The sequence below is a fragment of the Delphinus delphis genome, chromosome 19, assembly GCF_949987515.2.
Source record: "Delphinus delphis chromosome 19, mDelDel1.2, whole genome shotgun sequence".
NCBI lineage: Eukaryota > Metazoa > Chordata > Mammalia > Artiodactyla > Delphinidae > Delphinus > Delphinus delphis.
This window is the reverse complement of record NC_082701.1, coordinates 20,423,628-20,447,321: the sequence shown is the minus strand read 5'-3', so window position 1 is coordinate 20,447,321 and position 23,694 is coordinate 20,423,628. Positions and strand designations below refer to the sequence as shown.

The 23,694-nt window shown below is 55.0% G+C and overlaps 2 protein-coding genes across 2 annotated transcripts; both read right to left on the bottom strand.

Annotated features, from left to right (window-relative positions):
- Window positions 1–3,445: 3,445 nt before the first annotated feature.
- LOC132414727 (keratin, type I cuticular Ha6) lies at window positions 3,446–7,590 on the bottom strand. The gene is made up of 7 exons (XM_059997544.1): window positions 6,764–7,590; window positions 5,987–6,069; window positions 5,570–5,726; window positions 4,848–5,009; window positions 4,621–4,746; window positions 4,232–4,453; window positions 3,446–3,844 (listed from the first exon to the last, which is right to left on the bottom strand). Exons 1-7 carry the CDS (start codon window positions 7,220–7,222, stop codon window positions 3,674–3,676), a joined length of 1,380 nt encoding a protein of 459 aa, XP_059853527.1. The 5' UTR covers window positions 7,223–7,590; the 3' UTR covers window positions 3,446–3,673.
- An 11,275-nt stretch (window positions 7,591–18,865) lies between these two features.
- LOC132414702 (keratin, type I cytoskeletal 13-like) lies at window positions 18,866–23,449 on the bottom strand. Its single transcript, XM_059997474.1, has 8 exons — window positions 22,905–23,449; window positions 21,727–21,809; window positions 21,026–21,182; window positions 20,677–20,838; window positions 20,462–20,587; window positions 20,148–20,368; window positions 19,522–19,544; window positions 18,866–19,174 (listed from the first exon to the last, which is right to left on the bottom strand). The coding sequence occupies exons 1-8, from the start codon at window positions 23,400–23,402 to the stop codon at window positions 19,113–19,115; spliced, it is 1,332 nt and encodes a 443-aa protein (XP_059853457.1). The 5' UTR covers window positions 23,403–23,449; the 3' UTR covers window positions 18,866–19,112.
- Window positions 23,450–23,694: the final 245 nt, after the last annotated feature.

The following is a 23,694-nucleotide window of genomic DNA, read 5'->3' as shown; positions in this document are numbered from 1 at the left end:
ACCAGGGAGCGAACCCGTGTCCCCTGCATTGGCAGGCAGACTCCCAACCACTGTGCCACCAGGGAAGCCCCCAGCCACCGTCTTGACTTTCTCCAGCATAGTCTCCTTTGATGAGCCCAAGGGAGTAGAGGAGGCCTCGGGCTGGCTCCTGGGAGATCGACGAGCAAGCCTGGTTGTTGCAGGAAGCTGGGGGCCTCGCACCTAGGGAGACACAGAAGACTCTAGAATGGCCAGGGAAATAGGGCCATGGTGACCAACTATCCCGGTTTCCCCATATTCTGGTTTCAGTGATAAAGTCCCTTATACCGGGGAATCCCTCAGTCCTGGGCAAAATGGGACAGCTGGTCACCCCAGATACAGCAGAGCCTCGAGGGACACATCCCCGCTCCCTTTCTTGCCAAGAAATCTCCTCTAATGAAACTTCAAAGCTTTTGCACAGCAAAGGAAACCATAAAGAAGACGCAAAGACAACCCTCAGAATAGGAGAAAATATTTGCCAACGAAGCAACTGACAAAGGATTAATCTCCAAAATATACAGGCAGCTCATGCAGCTCAATATCAAAAAAACTAACAACCCAATCCAAAAATGGGCAGAAGAGCTAAAGAGACATTTCTCAAAAGAAGATATACGGATGGCCAACAAACACATGAAAGGATGCTCAACATCACTATTCATTAGAGAAATGCAAATCAAAACTACAAGAGGTATCACCCCACACCAGTCAGAATGGCCATTATCAAAATATCTAGAAACAATAAATGTTGGAGAGGGTGTGGAGAAAAGGGAACCCTCCTGCACTGTTGGTGGGAATGTAAGTTGATACAACCACTGTGGAGAACAGTATGGAGGTTCCTTTAAAAACTAAAAATAGAACTACCATATGACCCAGCAATCCCACTACTGGGCATATACCCTGAGAAAACCATAATTCAAAAAGAGTCATGCACCACAATGCTCATTGCCGCTCTATTTACAATAGCCAGGACATGGAAGCAACCTAAGTGTCCATCGACAGAGGAATGGATAAAGAAGATGTGGCACATATATACAATGGAATATTACTCAGCCATAAAAAGAAACAAAATTGAGTTATTTGTAGTGAGGTGGATGGACCTAGAGTCTGTCATACAGAGTGAAGTAAATCAGAAAGAGAAAAACAAATACCATATGCTAACACATATATATGGAATCTAAGAAAATAAAAAAGGTTCTGATGAACCTACGGGCAGGACAGGAATAAAGACACAGACGTAGAGAATGGACTTGAGGACACGGGGGGGAAGGGTAAGCTGGGTCGAAGTGAGAGAGTGACATTGACATATATACAATACCAAATGTGAAATGGTTAGCTAGTGGGAAGCAGCTGTATAGCACAGGGAGATCAGCTCAGTGCTTTGCAACCACCTAGAGGGGTGGGATAGGGATGGTGGGAGGGAGATGCAAGAGGGAGGGGATACGGGGATATACGTGTGCATATAGCTGATTCACTTTGTTATACAACAGAAACTAACACAAGCTTGTAAAGGAATTATACTCCAATAAAGATGTTAAAAAAAAAAAAGAGCAGGGGTTCCTTAGCCAACACAGATGCTCTGAACAACTGGATAAAAAGGTAGAGAAAGCTGCATAAATAAAGCACCTACCACACACAGGCTGTTTGAATGCATGTGCTGAGGCTGTGAGTGCACTCGGCAAGCTGTAGAACGCACATAAACAGGGAACACACCGCGTGGTTCGAGGAGCTGACAGCGTGATTGTCAGGTCACAAGCCCGCACCACCTGTCTGCTGTTTCCACGCAGGAGCCAGGCAGCTGGAACAGTGGCCAGAACAGAGGCTCAGCCCACTGCCCAGCCCCTAGCTATTTCTATGGAGAAGCACCCTGGGGTGTGGTGCGCTCTGCGCATGCCCGGCCTCCCACCTCTCGTCTGAACCTCTGCCAGAGCCGGAGCTGCAGACCTCAGACCCCAGAGCAGGAGTGCGGAGCACAGAGAGCGGCAGGGCAGGGCTGAGACCACGTGGACTGGCCCTGCTGCCCGGCCTCTTGCCCCAAAGCCAAGCAGGTCTGAGGTTGAGCCCTTTGGGCTCAGCTCTGAGGGTGCTGCTGGAGGGCAGTATTGGCCCTGCCAGCGTCCTGCTGTGTAACCAAGCAAAGAGCTTGGGCCCGCCTGCTGGGCTTTCCCATTCCCCACTCTCCGCCCTGGGACTCTTCATTTAATACCAGCGCTCATAGCTACCACTTCCGGGCACTGTGCACGCATTGGAGCCTCCCCCACCCCCATTTTACAGATGCACCAGCTGGACCAGAGAGGTCACGTGATGTGGTTAGGGTGCACAGCCAGGCTCAGCACCAGCTGCTCCAGCCCGCCCGAGCGCTTCTTCCCCTGAGGTCCAAGATGTGTTTGCTGCACCTCTGGCTTGTCAAGCAGGTTGAAGATTCATGTTTAGCACCAACTACCTGGTGACATAGACAGAACCAGGTCTTTCCCATGGGTCTTGGACTCAAGTAAGCGCCCAGAGGTAGAGAAAAGAGGGAAGGGGGTTGGGGAGAGACAGAGACAGAGAATCTGTGCGCTGGGAAGAGTGCCCGAGTTAGAGTCAGAAGAGCTGAGCAATGGCCTCATCCCCACCACTCACCGCTGTGTGGCCTGGGGCAAGTCACTGCCCTCTCTGGGCCTATATTCTCAACTGAAGAATGAGGTAGGGGGACAAAGGAGGCATGGGGCCCTCAGACATCTCACAGGCCATGCTTCTGTGATCAGAGGGGCGTCCAGGCTGAGCCATGCCCAGATGAGCATGGCTCAGCCAGTGGAATCTGAGGCACTCTGAACTTTGCTCCACAGTGAGGTCTGGCTGTCCCCTCCCCCTTCCCCACTTCACTGTCCCTGCCGCCCTTCACTTCAGCCCTGTGTCCAGTGTTAGGGACGTGGGTTCACCCAACCTTCCCACCTGCATCTCCCAGCTCACACAACTCCCCTCCCTGGAGTGGTTGGCCCAGGCTGGCTGCTTGGAGTTTGCCTCTCTGGGTGGCATCCCCTCTCCTAAACTGTCCCCAGTGTCAGGCCTGGAGGTGGCCAGCGAGGTGACAGGAGCTAGACAAGGGAGGAGACACTGAAGGGAAGAGAGAACCACCAGACCAGGCAGGGCTACCGAGGAGGACGGCTTGGGAGCCTTTGCCTCTCCTGGGGCCGCCCCAGGTGGTCCCCATGGGCAGAGTCAAGCCTGTAGGCTATTGGCCAGCAGCCATCGGATTAGGTCAGCGTCTGTTCTCATGGTCCAGGCCCTAGGGTATCCCTGTTATGAAATAGTTTGAATCATTCTGTCACATCTTACCACTCAGAGCCAGAGGAGACAGACCTGAAACCAAAATCCACACCTTCACAGCAAGCCCAGATCAAACACCCCCAGTAACTAACCACAGAAGATCGACAGAGGCAAGTTTGCTTTACCAAGAGAACACACTTTATTGGGTAAATTTCCAGGGAAACCTAGTTTTACAAAGCATAGAAGCAGTAAAGGTCAGAAATACAGTCCAAGAAGTATTTTAGGTAGAAAAATCTGTTGAGCAGGGAGTGCCTCTAGGGAAGGGAGGGGGGGATCTTTTAGAGCCGGGACCCAGAGGGGTGTCCTCCTTCCTGTGGGCCAGGGCCTGCCCCTTGGGCTGGGCAGCTGGTTACAGCGGCTGCACGTGCTTCCTGCTGGAAATGACTTTCCCATCTCTGATCTCCTCCGTGATGGTGCAGATCTGCGTGCTGCTCTGGGGAGCCGGGGCGCAGGGCACACTTGGGATGTAAGGAACTATAACGGCAGGCTTGCATTCCGTGGCACAAGGGCGGGCAGGCAGCTTGAGGAAATGAGATCATACAAGGGTGTTTGGCATTGGCCATTGGACTGACATTTGCGTTAAACGTAAACAGGGGTCAAGTGAGACAGGTGGGTGACAATGACAAAGGGCTCAGACAGTGCCTCTGAAATCCCCAAGGGCTGCAGGGATGAAGACCAGAAACTCCCAGCCAAAAACAATGGTTGGAGAAGTACCATGAATGGGGCTGACTTGTCCCCCTGCAAAAGCCCAAAGCCCAGGGCTGGAAGGAATCTCTCTGAAGATGCTTTGATTAATCCCCCTTCATCTGTGCAATAACCACCCTAGGACTGATGCCCTCACCGCGGCACTGAGGGTTGGGTCCAAGTGAGCCCTTTCCACAAGCCGGGACCTCCGGAACCCACTCACCTGCACTCTTTCTCCCTCCAGCAGGCAGCGGTAGGTGGCGATCTCCGACTCCAGGCGGGCCTTGACGTCCAGGAGGACCTTGTACTCCTGACTCTGCCGCCCCAGGTCACAGCGGATCTCAGACAACTGAGCCTCCACGTTGCCGATCAGGCACTGCATCTGAGCCAGCTGGGAGCTGTAGCAGCCCTCGGTCTCCACCCGGGTGGATTCCAGGGAATTCCGCTGCAGTGGGAAAGAGGAAGCACTCCCAATGTGAGGGAATCCCACCCAGAGACCCACAGCCCTGCGTATCTGGGTACCACTTGCGATCACACCCCGTGATAACCGAGGCTGGTGGATCAGGGTACCTGCCACGAGCTTGGCCAGCCACTCAGGCAGGGGCCACTCACCATGTTGTACTGGGCCTGCAGCTCGATTTCCAGGGCATTGACGGTACGTCCCAGCTCAATGATCTCTTTCTGGCAGCACTGCAGCTGCTCCGAGCCGGACACCACTTGCTGGTTCAGCTTGTCAGTCTGAAAAGCATGAGAGGACCCAGAGCATGGTCAGAGCAAGTGAAGCTACTGTCAAGGGTGACCCCTCCCCAGGAGCTTGTCCTGGGCTGGCCCAAACCCACCTGGGTGTTGAACCAGGCCTCCAAGTCTCTGCGGTTATTTTCCACCAGGGTCTCATACTGGCATCTTATCTCATCCAGGATCTTGTTGAGATCCACTGGCGGGGCAGCATCCACCTCCACATTCAGCCTGTCCCCAAGTTGGCATCGAAGTTTGTTGATTTCCTGCAGAAAGGAGGCAAGATGGCATAAGGCTGTGAAAAGGATGCTGATTGAGGGTTCGACTGACCTGGGTAAAAACCCTCCTCCTTCAGTTGCCAGCTGTGTGACATTAAGCAGGATACTTAACCTCTCTGAGCTTCAGCCTCCGCGTGCACCTCTACCTGCCTCCTCAGAGGATTTGGGAGAGTAAAGTGAGACAATGCAAACACCAGGCAAATAGAATCATTATCAGGCACTACCTTCCAAATGGAGATTTAGTGTCATGGGCAGGAGTCTGGGATCTGTGTGACATTAGGCAAGTGACTTAACCTCTCTGTGCCTCAGTTTTCTCATCTGCAAAATGGAACTTGTAATAGTATATGACTCCTGGGATTATCGTGAGAATGACATGAAGTGAGAATGAAATGCAAAGTGCTTCGTATAGTTCCTGGCACACAGTGGGCCATCAGTAAATGTCAGCTGGGGTTACTGTGGAGGTGGTTGTCATAGTTTTACACCCAAGGGTCAGCAGTGGCTCCCTGCTGGATGGAAAACATCGAGGGGGTGCGTGACATCAACCTCACCTCCTCATGGTTCTTCTTGAGACACATCAGCTCCTCCTTCAGGGACTCCACCTGCATCTCCAGGTCGGCCTTGCACAGAGCCAGTTCGTCCAGCGTACAGCACAGTCCCTTGGTGTCAGCCTCCACCAGCTGCCGCATGCCCAGCTCCGTCTCGTACCTGCACGCAGAGAGCCCTGCTGAGTCTACAGCAAAGCAGCCATGCACAGGCAGGGCCCACTGCCCTGCTGACCAGCTGCAGTGGCTGATTTGGGGTCAGCATCACTGCAGTCCTTTCCCTTGACCCGAAAGCGATCCAGGAGCGATGCCACATTTCCCACGTACAGCTCCATCTGGCCTCACTCCCACTCACCGGCTCTCAGAGGCGGGGGACAGAGGCAAGGGAGCAGCACAGAAACATTCCTAGATCAGGTCACTCACTTGGTTCGGAAGTCGTCAGCAGCCAGCTTGGCATTGTCAATTTGCAGGAACATCCTGGCATTGTCAGTCTTGCTCAGCAGGATCTGGGGAACAGGGGGTGTCCCATGAGCTGGGGAAGGCCCAGCAGTGTGGGGACAGGTGGGGAGGGAACAGCCCAACTTTCGGATGCCATGCTTCTAAGTACCACCGGCACCTTTGGCATTTCCAGCCCTGAACATCCTGAGCCCAGGTGTAGAAGGAGCATCATTCCTGGGAGGGGCATCAAAGGGATGTCAGTGGCCCTCAGTCCTGACATCCACAGCCCCAAAGTGGCCCAGTGGGTGAGTGGAGAGAACCAGGCCGACCTGGATTCAGGTTCTGCATCCAACAGCAACAGGCTATGGGATCTTGGGCAAGTTGCTGCACCTCCCTAAAATTCAACTTCCGCATCTGTTAGATGGGTCCAGTAATATCCATCTCTTTAAGATGAGGGATAAACAAGCGAAAGGATAGGAAGCTGTCAGGCACAGCACTTGTGTCCAGTAGGGGCTCGGTGCATGTGACTGCCCTATCTATAGCTGAGACAGCGCAGGGAGGGGAGGAATGGCTGGATTGGAGGGGAGGTTACAAGCAGCAGAGAGGTCTGGGTCCCCCAAGAAACCAAGACCCTAGAGAGAAAAGCTGGCCCTGATAGGAGAGAGAATCCCCTAAGAGCTACAGTCCCATCTGTAGTGGGACGAGACAGACCCCTCCCAGAGTTTGGGCTGCTGGGCTGGAGAAGGGCCAGGTCCCAGTTACCTTCTGCTGGAGCTCCTCAATGGTCTTGAAGAAGCACTGGTAGTCTGGTCTGATGTACGGCATCTGAGACTTGTACCACTCCCGGATGCGGCACTCCAGCTCTGCGTTGTCCTGCTCCAGCTGGCGCACCTTCTCCAGGTAGCTGGCCAGCCGGCCGTTCAGGAGATGCATGGTCTCCTTCTCGTTGCCATTGAGGGAGCCGTCGCAGAACCAACCCCCGCTCCCAGTAAAGTCGGAGCAGGGGAACCCAGAGGACGGGCAGGAACGAGGCAAGCAACTCCCAAGGCCGGAGAGGCCCAGCCTGACGGAGGAGGCTGACCCCCCAACACCAGGAAGGCAAGAGACTCTGCAGGATCCCACAGGGCGGACACAGGACACCTGAGAGACACCACCTGTGGTGCCACAGAGGCCTTTGATGGATCCAGAGGAGAAGATCGGAGAGCAGAGCTGGGTGGCCATGGCGCTAGCAGAGGAGGTTGCAGCTTAGCAAGGAGCTCAGGTTCTGACTCTCATGGCCTCTCTGGGGCATTTATATACACTTTCCGTGGGGTGTTGCCATGTTACTCTTGGGAAAGCCTGTTCCCATTCCAGGAAGTTAGTCTCATTAAAATGTGATTTTTTGCTACCCATCCAAATTCCTTGCCTTATAAAAAAAAAAAAAAATTAGTTTGCTAAGTCAGGACTCTAAGCTGTTGTCATTTCCTAGCAGAATACGAATTTTATTGCCTCCTCAAAGTTCTTGCACCAGATCCCATGAATCAGAAGTGGCCTCACAAATGACATGTGGTACCTGCCCTGTCTGCACGCTTTTCCCGAGGAGCCAGGTATTTGTCACCTCTGTCCACTACCCCAACCCCCTTCGTAGCTGCTCACCTCTGCCTGGGCCCCTGGGATGGTGAGGAGGGAGCAAAGGGAACTAAAATTCATGGAGCAGTCATCATGTGCCAGGCTTGTAGTTATTTCATTCACACCTCACAACAGTCCTGCTGAGAATGGTAGAAAGAAAAAGAAAGAAAGAAAGAAAGAAAGAAAGAAAGAGGGAGGGAGGGAGGGAGGGAGGGAGGAAGGAAGGAAGGAAGGAAGAGAGAGAGAAAGAAAGAAGGGAGGGAGGGGCAGGTAGAAAAAGAAAGAAAGAGGGAGGGAAAGCTTGCTTGAGATGAACAGGCAGTGAGTACAGATCTTGGATCTGAAACCAGGACTCTCGGACCCCAAATCCCATGCCCTTGTCCCACTGCTTCTGCCATACAACCAAGGTCAAGTGCAGGCACCCAGAATTTCGAGACAGGAGACCTAGGTTCAAACCCTGGCTCTGTGATGAGGTACCCTGTGATGCTGAGCACATCACTCCCTCCCAGGCATCCTCAGGGTCCTCACTGGGACAGTACAGATCATCAGCCTGCCCCGCCTGCTCCACACAGATGCGAGGAGAGTCAAACCAGGCCAGAAGTAAAAGTGTTTTAAAACCCATCGGGTGCCGTAGAAAAGTTGGTTGGGCTAAGAGGACTTAGCCTTTGATGATGGTTTACGGCTGTGGCTGGCAAAGGGTCATGGCTGCTTTGGAGGGAAGTTTCCTTTGTGACCCCCAATTTCCTGAACCTAAGGGGGTAAAACCAGGACCCTGGACACCCCACGGGTGCCTAAACAGGTTACAGAAACAGTCAATGCAGCAGACCCTTTGGACAGGGAAGGGAGGAACAGATGACACACTGCCAGAGAGTTAAGCAAGCCAGGAGGAGAGCCTGAGAATTAAGGACCAAAGGTAAATTCCGTCTTCCACCCTCAAAGTGGGATTTCCCAAGGCTTGAGCAACCGGCTCACTCTTCGCCCACACAGACACACACAGCAAGGCTGGCATTTACAGAAGCATTTATGTGCTTCTGAAGTTGTAATTTACCAACCTCTTAAAACGCATTATAGGGCTTCCCCGCTGGCGCAGTGGTTGAGAATCCGCCTGCCAGTGCAGCGGACACGGGTTTGAGCCCTGGTCCGGGAAGATCCCACATGCTGCAGAGCAACTAAGCTCGTGTGCCACAACTACTGAGCCTGTGCTCTAGAGCCCATGAGCCACAACTACTGAGCCCACGTGCCGCAACTACTGAAGCCCGCGTGCCTAGAGCCCGTGCTCCACAATGAGAGAAGCCACTGCAATGAGAAGCCGGCGCACCGCAATGAAGAGCAGCCCCGGCTCGCCGCAACTAGAGAAAAGCCCGTGCGCAGCAGCAAAGACCCAACACAGCCAAAAATAAATAAATACATAAAATTTAAAAAAACACACACACACACATTATAAGCTTCTCTCTGAAATTACTCAGGAGGGTTGGCTGTGGTGCACACACCTTGCCCAGTTCAGTGGACACCTCAACAGGAGGCCCGAGAGCCACCTGATGGGCTCCCCGGGGTGCACAAGCCGTGCGGCCCCTCTTAGGAGGGACAGCCGGGGCATCAGGCCTCCAGAGCTCCACTACTTCAGCAATGGTTCCTTATGGCTGCCCATCCTCCCTGCTCTCCCTGCAGGGCCTAGGATGGGGCTGTCTTGAGGCTTCTCAACCTCGGCCCTGTGGACATCGCAGACTATGTCATTCCCTGCGCGGCGGCTCCCTGTGCATCGTGAAGTGTCAGCAGCATCTCTGAACTTTACCGCCAGATGCCAGTAGCAACCTCCTCCCCCAGGCGTGACAACCAAAAATGTCTCCAGAAGCTGCCACGTGTCCCCTGGTTGGCAAAGCTGCCCCCAGTTGAGACCCACTGGGCCATCAGGACAGGGAGATCTCCTGTAAGCGCCTCCTTTGTTTTCTAGGACAACTAGTGCAGAGTCTGGCTGTCACTGTAGGGCCCGTTCAGGCAAGTCCTTAATGCACCCATGATCCAACTCACTTCCTTTGTGACACAGCGTGCTCGCCCTGAGGGTACCACCTCCTAGGCCCCTGACACGGCTCTTCTCTCTTTGGGGTCTCTGGCTGCTGGAATCTGAAGTTAACGTTCTCATTTTCTTTTTTTCTTTTTTTTTAATCCCTCCGCTGTGCAATCGGTATCTGAAGCTGATTCTAAGTTTCTCTCAGGGCAATTGAGTGAGCAGCTCTCTGCTGCTTCGGCTGTGTCCTGTCACTCAGTACATACCTCCAGAGGGCCACTGTGGGCCAGAGTCCAGACAGGTGTCTCCAAGTCTGTGAAGAGAGGCACGTACCTCTTCTGGAGCGAGTGACAAGCTGGCCAGAGAAGGTCTTTCGGTCGCCCTTGGTCCCCTGCCTTTCTCCGTGGTGTAGACTGCAAGGCCACCTGGAGGGAAGTGTGGTAGGGGGGCCTCATGGAAGGAATTCCTCTGCTCTCTTTCACCTCAGAAGCCTGGACCACCACGGGATGAACTGAGGCCCGAGAGGAACAAACGCTCTTCCTGTATCAGAGGAGAGAACCCAGGTTTCATAGGGCTGCTCACCTCCCGAGGCAGCTCAGCCCACCCCCACCCATGGTGGCCCTGGAGAAAATCCACCTGCTCAGCGTTAAGTACGTCAGGGGTACCCAGGCATCAGGTTTTATTTCAAAATAGGGTCCTATTCTGAGACCATCCTTTCTAACATGAATCAAAAATACACTGGGCTAAGAGTCAGGGGACCTGGACTCCAGGCCGACCTCTGCCTCACTCTGTTTGAGCCTCAACTACTCTGGGCCCCAGAGCCCCATTCTGAACAGGAAGGGCCTGGACAGGGTGAGCTCAAGGCCCTTGCATCTCAGACATAGGATTTAAGGCCCAAATGTTTCCCATGGAGCCGGCCAGGAGTCACCTGGACGTGTCTGTGACTCACCCACCATCAGCCACTGTCCCTTCTCTGTCACTGACCACAGGACCAAGTGGAGTTATGGAGGTTCAGCCTGTGACACGGTTGGGTTTTCTCCTCTTTGCGGTCCCCATGGAACTCAGCCTCCCTTTGCCTCTAGGTCACTGTATGGCTGTTAGCATAACGTCATCTTGGGCCCTTGCCGTTCCTCCTGTCCTCCTGCTGACCCTACCCAGGACTGTACTGGGCAGTAAATCACTTCTCTATCATCAAGGACTTTGTAGTTAATAGCTATTGTCTAATAATCATTAGGACCGGGTGGCCTCTGTGATCTGTTAGTCCCCAAACAATGATGAAAACCTTCCATGACATATTCCCAGCATGTCCAGGCTGAAATGATATCTCTGGCCAACTGAGCCAACTAAGACTTGGCTTTGCAGAAGAAGGGCTTAGAAAGTATCGGGCAGGACAGCAGGGGCCCTGGGCCTGGACTCAGCCAGACCTTGCTTGGTTCGAGCTCCTTAATTCCTTCAAGTCTCCATTTTCCCAAAAGTTGAGTGGAGCCTATGATGCCATATTCACAGGATTGTGACAACTGAGTTGAAACGTGCTTGATAAACAGGAACCCACTTCACAGATTTAAGAGATCAAAACTCTTCTTAATGGAGTTCCCTGGTGGTTAGGATGCCCGGTTTTCACTGCTGTGGCCCGGGTTCAATCCCTGGTTGGGAAACAGAGATCCCATGAGTCGCATGGCGCAGCCAGAAAAAGAGTCTCCTTACAGCCCATGTAGTCTGAGCCCCAGCTGAATGCTATCTCCAGGGCACAGACTGCTCACCCAGGTTTCATGGGGTGCTGACTTGGAGGCCTAACCCTGCCGTGCAAGGAAAGACAGCTGCTCAAAGAGGTTGTAGCTGGGACTGTGTCCAGAACTGCAGGGGCCCTAGACTGTATCCAGGACTCTCTGGCCTCTGACCTTTACTGTAGAACCTTCTAAAAGCTCCCTGACCCCACCTATTGCAGACACAGGTGCCAGCTTGGGGGCTACAGAGCTGACAGGATGCTCTCTGACCACCATGACCTCAGCTTGGGGGGCAGGGGGAAGAGGGAGGATGCTGCTGCAGGAACAGAAAACACTCTTGCTTTCCCCAAGGCCACCTTGGAAAGCCACCAAGTTCAAAGTCAACGGCTGAGTTCGTGACTCCTTCTTTGGTAAAAATAGGTCTCCACCCTCAAATGAGCTTCCATTTGAAAGCCAAGGTTCTCCGTGGGCAAAGACCCAAGAAGTCAAGCCTGAGTCTTCTCTACCCAGCTCTGAGCTGTCTCCCTTCGATGTCGAAGGCTTCAGGCACTGCCTGTCACAGTGTGCCCAGGGAGCCCTGCTCTTCTGATCTGTGGTCAGAGTGTACCAGCACCCACAGTGCCCCAGTGGCACTGGCAGAAGCAGACAGTGGACCATGCGGCAGCCAGATCACCTACGACTGGGCAGCAAGGGTAACAAGACCATTCAAAAAGCCCAATAGGGGATTTCCCTGGTGGCGCAGTGGTTGGGAGTCCGCCTGCCGATGCAGGGGACACGGGTTCGTGCCCCGGTCCGGGAAGATCCCACATGCCACGGAGTGACTGGGCCCATGAGATCTAAGAAGTGCTGACCCCATCTGTGTCTTAAACTTTTTAGACTCCTACCTACAACCCACCCAGAACAAGGGAGACACACTGATCTCATTCCCCTCAACACTCGTGCTTTTTCCTTGTAACAAAGAATTTGTTCAAGCAACAAATCACTCAGGGTTCCCGGCCCCTCCCTGAACAGCAGGGTTACTACATACTCCGTGTCAAACAACCACATCAAAACTCCTACCAGATCTCCTGCCAGCTGATGCTAGATTTTAGTACAGACAGGCAGGAACAGGTCCACAAAGTTGAAGGAAGCATTATGGCAGGGGAAAAAAAATCTTCAATTATGACATTTCGAGCCACCGATTTAACGTGTCCAAAGAATCAGAGAAAGGTCTTGCTTATTTGGTTTTGATGGTGGAAAACTCAGGGCGGTCTGCAAACCTGCTGAGGGTAGGGTTGCCAGATTTAGCAAATAAACATACACGCAACATTTGGGACATGTGTATACTAAAAGCTTATTCATGTGTATTTGCAACTCCAATTTAACTAGGCGTCCTGCATTTTCTCTGGTAATCCTCACTAAGGAGCATCACTGTTTGAGAACTTTGGCCAAACAAGACACAGCTGTTCCTTCCCTCCTTCCCCTGTGACTTGTCACCATGACTGGCTGGTCTCAGGAACAGGTATAATGGGCTTCCCTTGGGAAATCGCGACTTTCCATCCTTCGTCCCCTGATCTCAGTGGCTGCCGTTTTTTGCCCACACAGGCCCGGTGAGCAGTATTCAGAATAGTGCTAAGGTGTCCTTTCTGTCTCCTGGACACCTCAGTGACGTTCCACCCCGACGGTAGCTGCCTTCAGCGGGGTGACTCAGTCCTTCCTCGGCAAGATTTGGCAAGTCCCTCTCGCCTCCGTTTCCTGGTCCGCCGGCCTGTGCCCCCAGATTGCGCCTGCCCCCTGCTGTCGCCAGGCCTCACCAGCCTCAAGGCAGTCTGAGTGCACACACTAATTGACCGTGGAGGTCTTCCCCACGCCCTGGCTGCCCCCCTCCAGGGCCCAGAGCCAGTGCTAGGGGCCTCAGGAGAGCAGCAAGGTGACCACGGCCCTTGGCTTCTCCCAAGACCCTAGGGCTCTGCCAGGTTCCTAAGCACCCAGTTTCTCAATGTGCTGCTCCGTCGATGGTCCCGAATCCCCACTGGGCCAGGACCTGACTCGAATTAGGCCTCGAAACTCCCCCTTTACCAGGCCCAGAATCACCCTGGAACCCTCATCTCCCCCCAGATATAAAGGTACTTTCTCTCGCCCTGGGGTATGGTTTTGGCAATTGTCCAGGGCTGCAGGATTCTGCCCCAAACTGTTCTTGCCATTGGGGTGGCCCAGAGAGCTGCCCTGAGCCCAGTCTTAAGCCGTACCTCTCCAGTTCTCTCACACCAGGCTCCACCTTCTGCGTCCTAGGGCCACTTCTGTCTCGCCTACAGGCCAGCTCTTCCTGCACAGCTGCACTGGCTGACCGCTCCTGTCTGTCTGGAAGAGTCCAGGACCTCCTGCTCTGGTCCACTCGGTTGCTAACTTCCCCCCCACCCAGCTTTTATGGAGAATTCCAGAGCTGTCACTGCTCTCCCTGATGTCCTTAGAGAACCTTTGGTTTGTGGGAGACGCACAGACCCGCTGGGAGAAGAAGCTGGTGCCTCAGTCTCCCGGGTCCCCTTGATTCAGGTACCACTTAACTGGACCACAGAACAAGTTCCCCAAACACCCTGTTTGATTGGATTCCATCGTCTGCATTTACAGGGGCTGGTGTTGCAGTCGACCTCACTCTCTTCCTGCTAACGACATTGTGTCTGCAAAACAGACTATGGGCTCCAGGCAGTAATTAACCAGGATTTATACTGGGGGTTCTACTTTCAAACTCATCTGAGTTGAGTTGGATGAAAGAAGCCACAGAGTTATTATGGCTGTTCATCAAAATGGGCCAGAAAGAGTGAATACCAGCTCCTTGCCAACTCGCCCAAATCCCCACCCCCTCCAACAGGTGCCCGCCCACCTGCTCCCTCCCAAGCGCTGCAGGAGAGTGGAGAGGCTGATGTGCTCAGCCCTTTGAGAGCCCCCCAGGACAAGCTGCTCAGAAGGATGTGGCCTGCATACCCTGCTCCTCTCCAGCCCCCAAGAGCTCCAGGAACACCATCTAACAGGGGGCAGGTCCCAGTCACCCCGAGATACACTGTCCCAGGCCAGGAGGGAAGAAGGGCACAGCCACTGACGTGGGGAAGCTGGGACAGTGTGTGGACCACAGCCCTCCTGTGACATCTCTTCCTCTCTTCCCTCAAGCGAAATTCCCCTTACTAGGAAGCCCCAGGCACCCTCATCATACTCAGGGTCTTCTGTGGACCCTCGAGGCTGCTCCCCAAAACAGAGGGACAACAGGCACCCGAGGGGTCTCGGGGCTGCAGCCCCGCCCTTAGCCATGGCCTGCTGCCCAGCCGCCCCACTCAAGGCTGGGGACTGGACAGGGTCTCATATCGGGACCAGGTTTAGTACCCTGTCCCTCCACTCCATGTCACAGCAAGTAGCTAAAGTGCCACTGACATGATTTCCGGAGTGAGCCCGCCCCCTACAGGGCCCAGGCAGGACACACAGCCCCATTAGGGAAAGCAGAGGTGCACTGGTCCATCCACCCAGGGCGGAGCCTTTGGGAGAGGGAAGCACCTCGTGCCGGGTGTGAGGAAGAGGCTTACTGTGCAGCCAGGAGTCACACAGCAATCAGCCACCTTCGTGCAGCACTGCCGGGAGGAGGCACATCCCTCCCAAGCCCTGAGGCACTGGGGTGCTATGGGCACATTCCACGGTGACGACATTGTCCCCTAAGCGTTGGGGCTTAAGTGAGAGCCCGCTTTTGCCACAGATTCCAGAGCTGAAACTTTGGCTTTGACCGAGGGCCAGCCACAGTCTTGGAAAGCGCGTTGGAATGTGGGTCCCGGCTCTCCTGCCGGGCAGGTCTCTCAACCAGTCTGAGCCTCAATCTTCAGATGTGTAAAATGGGTGCAACAGTACCAACTCGGGGTTGTTGTAAAGATGAAATGAAATAAAGAATAAAAAAGAGCCCTAGGGCTTCCCTGGTGGCGCAGTGGTTGAGAGTCCGCAGGGAACGTGGGTTCGTGCCCCAGTCCGGAAGGATCCCACATGCCACGGAGCGGCTGGGCCCGTGAGCCATGGTCGCTGAGCCTGCGTGTCCGGAGCCTGTGCTCCGCAACAGGAGAGGCCACAACAGTGACAGGCCCGCGTCCAGGAAAAAAAAAAGAAAAAAAAAAAAAGAGCCCTAGACAAATGCTGAACACGTTACTTTCCCCTTTATTAGCAAACCCTCTATTTTGGCATTTTTGCATTAACTGGCAACCATTGACATAGAGGTTAGTCAGCCTCCATGGACAGGGCTGTTTCTCACAGCCCTGGGAAGCAGGGGTGTTGAGCCTGGGGGAGGGGTGGGGCACGTGGGCACCTGGCCAACCCCAGGGAGGGGCAGTATTGACCAAGCAGGACTGATAAAGCCGCCCTCCCTTGAATGGTCGCCCCATGCCGATGACTGAGGGGATGAAAAGAGTCCTGGATAGAAAGAGCAGATTGCCCTCTCCTCCCCCAAGCCTCTCCCACATCTCAGACCAGAGCCCTGAGGTCACCACCCCTGTCCAGCTCAGGAAGTCTCCCGGATTAGCTTTGAGAGAAACACCCACCCCCACCCCCCACCCCAGGGTCCCCTCCAGGCCTCCTCGGGATTCCTGATAGGGCCACAGAGATCCTCGGGTGGAGCGCAGCTTCTCGGGTATCCTCCCCGGGGTCTGGGTGGAAGGGTCCCAGGCCAGAGCCCCTACCAGGCCCGGGGTGCAGCTCATTTCACTGCTCCACATGGGCAACTCACCCCACACACCACCAAGCCCCCCGGCACTGGCTCAGAAAAGGAGGGGCCTGCTCCCTACACAGCCTTGGCCTGGGTCTCGGGAAGAGGGGCAGCTCCAAGCCCAGAAAGGCCCGAGAGGGCCGTGCACCAGCCCCGGGGCTCAGCTCTCAGGACCTCCTCCAGCCCAGTCCCCTCCCTCGCGTCTGCAGGACAGTGTGCTTGTCCACCTCTTTCATTACCGAGTTTGTCTTCCTTGTCAGCTCTCATTGCTCCATCCAACACATTTCCTGAGCTCCTTTAACAGCCTAGTTAGGAGGATGGTGATGAGGACAAAACGATCCCTGCCCTGAAGGAAAAAGGACAACAAAGCTTAATTTACTGAGCACTTAATACGAGCCTGGACTGTTCTAAGCATTTGACTTTCATAACTTCCGAGGGCGGTGGTACTTAGCAGGTAGGAAAGTGAGCCCACAGGCTTCAGTGGTTTGGCCAGTGTTACAGATGGAATCAGTGGCAGAGATGGGACACATGCCAGGATAGCGCGGCTCCAGAGCCTGTGGCCATCGCGCCCTGCCCTCCGATAACGGCCATGACGGCCATCAGTACAGGGGGCCTTGAGGACAGACCGGGGAGGGTGGGAGTGGTAGGGAAAGAGCAGAGATCTGTAGCAGAATGTGAACCCTGAACTGAGCTTTGAAGATGGCAGTAAGCTATCGTTGCGGGTGTCACCTCCTGCCGCCCGCCAGTCCGTGAACTCCCTAAAGAGAGAGGCTGAGTTTTGGCACATTTCTTTCTCTCCAGGATCCAATATAGTGTCTGATACACGGTGCGCTCAACTAACAGCTGCTGATGAAATAGATTAACAAAAAGGAAGCGGGTTTGGGAGTGGAGGTCATGTCCTCTTTGTCTTTGATCTCTGAGCTCCTAGCACAGCTCTGGGCATGTGGAGGACAACTGAGCCGCACCTCGTTCCTCAGTGGGGGTGGGATCTGGGATGAGTGGACGGTGACACCTTTCCCCTGGCTAAGCACGCTGGGCGGGTCACTTCTGAGCGACCACTGTGGACTAAACCAACTGCCCAGTGCCCAGGCAGGCTTGGGGTGGAGAAGGATGAAGGAGGGCAGCGACGATGCGGACAGGGGGGCGGGAGGGGGAGGGGAAATGAGGAAGGGGCAGGGAATGGGCAAGAGTGGCAGAAGCCCCCTACCCTCTGGCCTACCACCCCGTGACAAAACTCAGATGGCATCCGAGGGGCACTCCCCTAGTTCATTCACTGGTGTCTCCTCTCAATAAGCACTGGCCGAGCCCCAGCAGTCGGCTGGACACAGCCCGGCTCCCTCGGCACACGCGGTCTACGGTCAATACCCGGGCAGGAGGGCGCAGATGTGCCAACACCTGAGTGCACCCCACTCTCTCCGGGTGCCGCAGAGGAGGGGGTGTCCATCTCAGCCGGAGTGTTGAATAAAAATCTGGTGGTCTCCAATAAAACAAAGAGAACAGGAGAGGAAGCTAGAGGAAGCTCAGATCGAACGGAGGTCACTCATTGAACAAGGGCCTGAGGGGTCCAGTCATGTGGCTGGCTCACTGAGAACGGTTTGGAGTGGCAGGACCTCTGGGTGGGTGGGGAGAAGCCAGTGTAGAATTAGGGCCAGAGAGAGGCCGGAAGTAGCCAGACCCCCGTGGCCTCTTGGCTGGCGAGGAGGCTGGACTTTCCTCAGTGGCCTGTGGGGAGCTTCTGCAGCATCTCTAAGCCGGGAGGGCTTTCCGTTTCCAGCAATGGCCCTGGTTGGCGTGTGAAGCACGGATAAAGGGGAAGCTCCAACTGGAGGCAGGGAGGCCAGGGAGGCCACGGAGGCCGTGGCAACCTGCCCAGCAAGTTAAGACATTGAGGACATGGGCATCCACGGATGGACTTGTGAGGGGGGTGAAGGAGAGACAGAACCAAGAGGAACCAAGGCTCCTGGGTCCTCTGGGATGGAGGACCAGGAAGGCCCAGATCTGGGAGAAGGAGGGATGCTCCTTCAGATGAGTGGATCTGAGGAGGTGATGGCCGGCTCATTTGGGCATGTGAGACTGGAACAGAGGAGAGCGACCTCGACGGAGAGTCATCAGGACATACTGGTAATTGTGACCATGGATATGTCCCAGATGGCCCAAGGAGGGGCGGGGGGAAGAAGCAAAAGAGAAGACTGCCTACGTCAGAATCCAGGGGACCCGTCCCCGTGAGGAGTAAGCAGAGCCAGAGGAGGCTGCACGTGTAAGCTGGGATGTCCAGAGAAGCAGGGGGAACAGGGGTCCAGAGGGGAGGCGGGGAGGAGGGTCACCGTCAGCCCAGGCTGAGGTCACTCCTTGAGTCGTGCCTCTGGTCACTGAGTGGCTTGGAATGGCAGGACCTTGGGGCAAGCAGAGGGGTGGGGGGACTGAAGGTGAGGGTGCCCAAAGGAAGCTGTCTCCGCAGAAAGCAGAAAGGCAGTAGCTGGGGCTGGAGTAATTGTCCTAGGCCTCTTTCTCCCCACAGCAGTCCTGCACGAACCCTTTGCATTCTGCCGCAAGCCCTCTGTACCTCTTTCCCGCATGTCCATGTTTGCAGGGCGCCATCACCCGTGAGCCACCTGTGGCCGTGTGTTTGTCATTATCGACCCCGTGGCTGACGGTCGGCCCGGGTGCCTTGTGTCCCTCCCATCTGGGAGCTCTCTGGGCCGGGCCTCGTCAGGGTGGGCCGTTCAGCCCGACCTCACCCACCCACCTCCCCCCACCGCCCCCAGTCAGGGGGTACCACCCTCAAAAACCAAGCCAGAATCAAAAATACATTTGCAAGAAAGTGGGAAACTTTATTGAATTGGCTTTTCTTTTTAGTAGAGAAGCTGAGGAATCAGAGGAGGCAGGTCAGGGGGAAGAGGAAGCAGACCCAGAGAGAAGGGCGGGGAGTGGCTGCCCTTGGGAGGGTGCGGGCCGAGAGCGGAGTGGCCGAGCCTCGGGTCCTGCAGCCCCTCCTTTGCTCCTGCAGGGAACCGTCAGCTCTCTCCTCTGGGCACTGAAGACAGAGCGAGGGGCTGCCCGGCAGATTTAAGGCCTAGTTTTTTCTGAAATGCGGCGAGTGGAGGTGGTGCTGCTAGTAGAGATGGTTCCTGGGCAATGGAAGAGGCAAAAGAACTTCAGGCTGGAGAAGACCCAGCTCAGGCCAGCTCAGGCCCCCCAGGAGGGCCCCAAACCCCTAGTCAGTCTGGTGGCGTGGTGGGTAGTTGATGGGGACTCTGTGTTATTGTCTGGGGGACCCCCTCCGTGACAGCCCCGTCTGTGGGGCTGTGGGGACAGAGCCACCTATTTTGAAAGGAAAACAGAGGAGCAGGTGACCGCTTCTGCTCCAGTACCATTCCCCGCTCCCTACACTGGGGAACCCAGCACTGCCGCCCAGCCCGCCCACAGGGCCAGAAGCAGGAGCCGCATCACCTCTCCCACTAGGTTATTTCCTTACCTCCTGCGGGGAAGCCGGGAAGCCTGGGAGAAGGGAGAAAGGAGAGAGGCAGCCATGAGCGGAAGGCAACTGAGGACAGCCGCCTACCTGTCCCCAGATGGAGTCTCTCAGATCATCACTTTGAGCCCCTGAGTTGGGCTCTTTTCCCAGCTGTGTCCCCAGCCCACAGAGCAGCAGCGTCAGGTGACTCCCAGGCCTGTGCTGTCTGTCTGGGAAGCCTCAGGAGGAGATATTGTTAGGCACTTGCTGGGTGTTTTGTCCTCCCTGTGCTGCACTCGACCCCTTACCCCTCCCTTGATCCCACAAGGATGGCCTGATCCCTGCAGGTAGTCTGAAGGCAGTTAAATCTCTATTTTAACAGCTCTGCTGGGCTGCCCTGAATCCAAGCTAATACTTTTCCAATATGAGATATCTTCCCCATAGTCCCTAGTCCTGCCAGTCTAACCTGGAGGCCCGAATTAAAAAGTTAACGGAAATGCCCCTACAGTCTGATGCCAGGAGACAAGAAGGAAGCGCTGGTCCTGGATCCTGGTCCAGGCTGTTGAAGCTCAGACAGGTGTCCTTTCCTCCCAGACACAAGGGCCTGACAGCCCAGGGTCCTGCAGTCAATTTCCCACATGACCTACTTGGCGTCCTGGCCCTCCAGCAGGCTGCGGTAGGTGGCGATCTCCTGCTCCAGCCGCGCCTTGATGTCCAGCAACATCTTGTACTCCTGGCTCTGGCACTCCATCTCACTGCGCAGCTCGCTCAGCTGGGCCTCGATGCTGCCGATGAAGCCCTGGATCTGCTGCAGCTGCAGGGCGTAGCGGCACTCGGTCTCCGACACCGTGCTCTCCAGCCCGGCTTTCTGGTGGGGCAGCAGAGGAGAAGGTCAGAGGGGAGCCGGGCCAGGGGGAGGGGCCTAGAGGGGGCAGCCGCTGGGCAGGGGCAGCAGGTGTACCATGCTGAGCTGGGACTGCAGCTCAATCTCCAGACCCTGGAGCGTACGCCTGAGCTCCGTGATCTCCGTCTTACTGGTCTGGATACTGGCAGTGCTGGAAGACACCTCCTTGGCCAGCTCTTCACTCTGGAATTCAAGCAGGACCAAGGTGATGGAAGAGCCCAGCTGGAGGGCCCGAGCACCCCCTGGCTCAGCGAGGTTAGAGGGCCAGGTACCTTGCTGTTGAACCATTCCTCGGCATCCCGGCGGTTCTTCTCCGCCATGGCCTCGTACTGCTCCCTCATCTCTGCCAGCACGCGGCTTAGGTCAATGCCTGGGGTGGCGTCCATCTCCACATTGACCTGGCCGATCACCTGGTTTCTGAGCTCCTTCATCTCCTGTAGGGATGGAAAAGGAAGATGCATGAAGTTCCTCAGCCTGGCCCTCCTCGGCTCTGAAGGCTACTGGAATGTTCTGGAAAGTGCTTCCAGGTCCCACAGTGGAGGGCTGAGCCTGGCTGCAGCAGAGGGCTCCCCGTCATCCCTGAAGGTGACTCAGCCATGGCAAGCACAGCCCACCTCTCACCTCCTCGTGGTTCTTCTTCAGGTAGGCCAGCTCCTCGTTCAGGCTCTCGATCTGCATCTCCAGGTCGGTCTTCATCAGGGTCAGTTCGTCCAGCACCCTGCGGAGGCCGTTGATGTCGGCCTCCACGCTCTGGCGCAGGGCCAGTTCGTTCTCATACCTAAAGGATTTTTAAATTGAAAAAACAACATAGAGGGCTTCCCTGGTGGCGCAGTGGTTGAGAGTCTGCCTGCCGATGCAGGGGACACGGGTTCATGCCCCTGTCCGGGAAGATCCCACATGCCACGGAGCGGCTGGGCCCGTGAGCCATGGCCGCTGAGCCTGCACATCTGGAGCCTGTGCTCCGCAACGGGAGACGCCACTGCAGTGAGAGGCCCATGTACCGCGAAAAAAAAAAAAACAAAAAACATAGAAATGGTAATAGGAGTTAGGGTTTTTGAGCACAAGTCACTCATTCTCCTTACTTAGCCCTGCAATAAACCTTTCTCTGCTCCAATAAAAAAAAGGAAGGAAGGAAGGCAGGGAGGGAGGGAGGAAGGAAGGAAGGAAGGAAGAAAAGGTATTAGACACTCCACTACCCCTGCACTGGACTCTGCTACTTCCGCAAGACCTTCACTCCTGGGATACTCTGGTTACATTGTTCAGAGGAGCATTTGTCTAAAACTATAACTGCTGGGAAAGGGGAATGAGGGAAATAAACTCACTTGAGCCTGAAGTCGTCGGCAGCCAGCCTGGAGTTGTCGATCTCCAGAATGATCCGGTTGTTGTCGATGGTGGCCGCCAAGATCTGCAAAACACAGAAGGTAACCAACCGCTGGAGGGTCCACAAGCTTGGGGAGCAGGACTGAGAAAACACGGGCAGGACGGGTGGCCATCAGACCCTGCCTCTTCTCTGCCCCTGCGAGCTGGGACAGGACACTTCTCCCTGGGCCTCAGTTCCTCTTCTGTAAAGTGAGAGACAGGACGACAGGTCCCCTTGGTTTGTTCTGTCACTCCATCATTCTATGTCTGGTCATGGTGGGAAAGATCGGGATGTACATTCCAGGGGAACGACCCCACCAAGAACATCTGTGGTTAGTCACGTCTCTGCAGCGTCAGACTGGCAACCTCTCGTGGCCGCTGTCTTGAGGGCCTTTCTTCTCCTTAAGATCAGGACAGAATCAGCCTGGCCCCCCACAGTTCATAATAACATCACCGGAGCTGGCCTCCCCTCTGAGCAGGGTGGAATTCCAACAAGTTTCCCCATCCATTTGAATTTCTCTTCTAAACTTTTGTTAGACATTTAAACAAAAGCATTTAAAATCCACCCCACATAGCTGGGACTGAGCCCAGGCAGATGGATTTCTGTTCCAACAAGCTGGCATCACAACGTGATGGACAGGCCTTAACGGAGAGAATCTCAGCTTAGCACTGCCTAAGCCTCTGCCTGCATCTCCCCTACCTGGTCGCTGCCAATTGAGAATGCCAGTTTAAAGGAGGCCCCTAGAAAATAGTGTTCCCAAACCAATGAATGAACATGCATTCCTTTCTCTGTTGGTTTTAGCCATTCTTAGTGGCTTTGAAAACTTCCAAATAACCCAGCACAGCTTCCAAATGACCCAGTGGGTTAGGATTATAGAGATCAAGTCAGTAATAACATAACTGGAAAGCAGTAAAAAATGTTGGCATGAGTAAGAACAATAAAAATGAATAATGGGAGAGAACGCATAGCCTGAGAAAACCCATCAGGAAGAGAGATGCAGTAAAAGACTAGATTTTCCCCCAAAGAAAGGGTAAGAATTCTGCCCATGCTGCATCTTCTGGTCCCTGGGGACCCTGCTTTTCCTGGCCAGTGCATCTCTGCCCTGCTCAGAGGAAGCCTCCTCGACCTGCAAGGACTCACCTTGTCCCGGAGGTCCTCGATGGTCTTGAAGTAGGAGCTGTAGTCCCGCTCCGGGCTGGTTGGGCTCTTCTTCAGATGCCAGTCACGGATCTTCACCTCCAGGTCAGCGTTGGCCTCCTCCAGGGTGCGCACCTTCTCCAGGTAGGAGGCCAGGCGGCTGTTGAGGTTCTGCATGGTGATCTTCTCGTTGCCAGAGAGGAGGCCGCCATCGCCACCACCGAGGCTGCCGCCAAGGCCACCACCATATCCTCCACCGAAGTCACCAAAGCCACCACCAAAACACCCACCAAAGCTGCCACCTCCAAGGCCACCTCCAAAGCCTCCACCCAAACCACTACCAGCCCCTCCACCAAAGCCGCAGCTTATGCCACCCCCAAAGCCCCCAGCTGATCCCCCAGAGCAAAACCGGGTTGAGCTGCTAGAGATACTGCGACCTCCTCCCAGCTTGCAGGAACCACCCCCATAGCTAGCGGAGGAATTCTGCAGGAAACAGCTCATGGTGAGAGCGAGATGAGCAGAGAGCACTGGTGCGGTAGGATCTTGGCTTGGCCTGGCCGAGGACTGTGGCTCTTCCCCAGAGTGGATGCCTTTTATACACCTTCCAGGGGGTTGGACGGTTGCCCCATCTTCTCTCCTCCCTTCCCCACCCTCTGACTGGTGCCAGCTGCACGTCTGTTTCCCACAAGCTCATTACCTCTGTTCTCCAGGGTGGGTTGTGCGATGGGGGGAGGGGGCATTTTTTTTTTCTTAATCCTTAACAAAAGTGATGATTCAGAGGGAACAGTGTTCT

Coding starts and splice junctions, on each gene's coding strand:
- LOC132414702 (XM_059997474.1), bottom strand. CDS start 23,402: ATGAGCTGTTTCCTGCAGAATTCCTCCGCTAGCTATGGGGGTGGTTCC. Junction 20,588..20,676: donor AGGAATGGTTCAACAGCAAG/GTACCTGGCCCT, acceptor CTTGAATTCCAG/AGTGAAGAGCTGGCCAAGGA. Junction 19,545..20,147: donor CTGGAGGGCCAGGACGCCAA/GTAGGTCATGTG, acceptor CCCTTCTCCCAG/GCTTCCCGGCTTCCCCGCAG.
- LOC132414727 (XM_059997544.1), bottom strand. CDS start 7,222: ATGGCCACCCAGCTCTGCTCTCCGATCTTCTCCTCTGGATCCATCAAA. Junction 4,454..4,620: donor TGCAGGCCCAGTACAACATG/GTGAGTGGCCCC, acceptor TTCCCACTGCAG/CGGAATTCCCTGGAATCCAC. Junction 3,845..4,231: donor TGGAGGGAGAAAGAGTGCAG/GTGAGTGGGTTC, acceptor CATTTCCTCAAG/CTGCCTGCCCGCCCTTGTGC.